At 40.7% G+C, this 2,626-nt stretch overlaps 1 protein-coding gene across 1 annotated transcript in view; it reads right to left on the minus strand.

The window, feature by feature from the left end:
- Positions 1–2,626, minus strand: part of Ddx47 (DEAD-box helicase 47) — a 17,512-nt gene that overhangs the window by 14,094 nt on the left and 792 nt on the right. The window contains exon 2 of the mRNA XM_008837477.3: positions 2,459–2,552. Within this exon, the coding sequence (XP_008835699.1) occupies positions 2,459–2,552 (94 nt within the window). The remainder of the gene's footprint in view (positions 1–2,458; positions 2,553–2,626) is intronic.

Below are 2,626 nucleotides of genomic sequence, written 5' to 3' on the forward strand. Positions count from 1 at the left end.
ACTCAAGTTTTTCCTTCTGTGTTCCCCTTTTACATCAGTGGTACAAATATACCCTAAACCCATTGATAAAACACTTTTTAATAATTTTAGATTTGCTCAGCCTTTGCATCCTATTTCCCTAAATTAGCTGTAAATTTTTTTTCCTTTACTTTTTTTTCTTCTGCTGCTCTTTTGAGACAGGGTCTCATGCAGCCCAAGTCGGCCTCAAACTCACTACATAGCAGGGGATGACCCTGATCTCCTGATTCCCCTGCTTCCTAAGTGCTGGGGTACAAGAGTGCCACCATAACCTTTTTCTTTCTTCTTTTTTATTCTCATTATCATTACCCTACCCATATTTATTGCCCAAATTCTCACAATAACCTATTATTTCCCCAGCTTCCAATTTGTTTCTAGATGAAACTACATAGCTGTAAAACTAATCTTTCAAGAATACAACACTAAGGATTTCATTCACCTGCTAAACAGTAATCTCCAAAGACACTCCACTGCCTATCAAAGACAGATCAAATCCCTTTCCCCAGTGTCCAAGGCCTTCATAATCTGTCTGCTGTCAACTTACCAAACCCTCCCACTAATCTCTGTTAAGTGTTTGCAAATCTCCACCCATGCTCGTGTTTTCTACCCACTTATCTTTTTCTCCTTACTGTTCCCTAGGACTAGAAAGTCTTCATTCATATCGAATTGCTTCTAAGTTCAGTTTTCAGGGCTGAGCTCAAAGGTCTTCTCAACCTCCTCAGCCAAAAAATACAAAGAAAAAAATCTCGTAACTAATCCATCCCAGTAAGAATGGACTACTCCCTCAGGATATCTTGACTACAAAATTTACATTTCTAATCACCCTTAATAAATATAATTATTTCCTTTTAGTCATAAATTCTTGAAAAGGGCCTAGAGGTCATATCAAATACTCTGTAGTAGCTATTTATGGGAATTATGGAATTATGCAGGGTAAATGGCAGCTCTTCAAACCATTCATAAAGCCAAGATTATCAGAGCCCCGTTCCTCACTGTTCTCAAAACCAAACTCACTCAGTTCCTTTCACTATTCTTGACATTGTACCACACTCACTGTCCTTCAGTTAGTCCTTGAAAACTATGTCTCCAGACCTAAGCAGTATTGTATTCTAGATATGTGCTGATTAGGGCAAAACATTATTCTTTCTCTAGAACCAGGAGTGTTTATTTGTGGGGGGGTTTTGTTTGTTTGTTTTTTATATTTATTATTTTTATTTCATGTGTATGAGTGTTATGCCTCCATGTAAGTAAGTGCACCCGTGTTGTGCAATGGCCGCAGAGGACAGAAGAGGCTGTCAGATCCCCTAGAACTGAAGTTATGGACAGTTGTTAGCTGCCATGTGGGTGCTGGGATTCGAACCTGGGTCTTCTGCAAGAACAGTTGGTGTTCTTAACCACTGAGCCATCTCTCTAGCTCCTTGGTTTTTTGTTTTTGTTTTTGTTTTTTTGTTTTTTTTTTTTTGAGACAGGGCTTCCCTGCTGTTCCAGGTGGCCTAGAACTCACTATATAGACCAGGTTAGCCTCAATCTCACAGAACTCCCCCTACCTCTGCCTCCTGAGTGCTGGGATTAAGGGCATATACCATCACATCTAGCTTAATTATTTTATTTTGAGGCACAATCTTAAATTTCCCAGTCAGGTCTTCAACTTGACATCCTCCTACCTAAGAAAACTGGGATATAAGCTTAAGCTTGCAACACTAGTTCTGGCTGACTGGCTTTTTTTTTTTTTTTTCTTTAACACTAATAAGTCCAAATTTTATTTCTTTAGAAATTTTTTTTTGGTTTTTTAAATTTTTATTTATTCTTTTTATTTTATGTGTATGAGTGTATTGCTTGCATGTAGGTAGGTGCACCCATGTCATGCAATGCTGGAGGAGGTATGAAGAGGGCATTGGATCTCCTGGAACTGGAGTTACAGACCATTGTTAGCCCCCAGGTGGGTGCTGGGTCCTCTGCAACAGCAGCCAGTGCTCTTAACCACTGAGCCATCTCTCCACCCCCCTTGTCTGTTTTACTTTGAGGCAGGGTCTCATTATTTATCCCTGGCTAGCCTAGAACTTGATATGTAGACCAAGCAGGCCTCAAACTCTTTCAGAGATCCTCCTGCTTCTGCGTCTCCAGTGCTAGAGTAAAGGTGTGCTGCTTCTAGCTCCCAAATGCTAGGACTACAGGCGTGCACCATCACACACTTCCCTTGTATGTAGCCTTATAGCAGGGCTGGAACTAAGTACATTAGGCTGACCTCAAACTTGCAGCTATCCTCCTGCCTCAGCCTTCTGAGTGCTAGGATGACAAGAGTAGTCCCACCGTGCCAAGATAGAGACCATATCTTTATTTCACTTGAAACACGCCATCAATAGCTCTTAAAAGTGGCACATATTTAACGGGGTGCAACTTCATAGTGAATCTATGCAAACTTGCATAAATTTCAACCTACCTTGCAAAGCCAAAGGAATAGCTTCAATCTGGATCTTGGTGGGCTTTGCCCATCCCAACTGGTCACAAGCTTCACACAATACATCTGTCACACCCTTTGAATTCAGAAAATCAAACTTTAGCAAAGAGCACTTCCCCACCTCCCTCCTGTTGAAATTACTTTATCAGT

This window comes from Nannospalax galili, unplaced genomic scaffold (assembly GCF_000622305.1).
Source record: "Nannospalax galili isolate Female #2095 unplaced genomic scaffold, S.galili_v1.0 scaffold210, whole genome shotgun sequence".
Taxonomy (NCBI): domain Eukaryota; kingdom Metazoa; phylum Chordata; class Mammalia; order Rodentia; family Spalacidae; genus Nannospalax; species Nannospalax galili.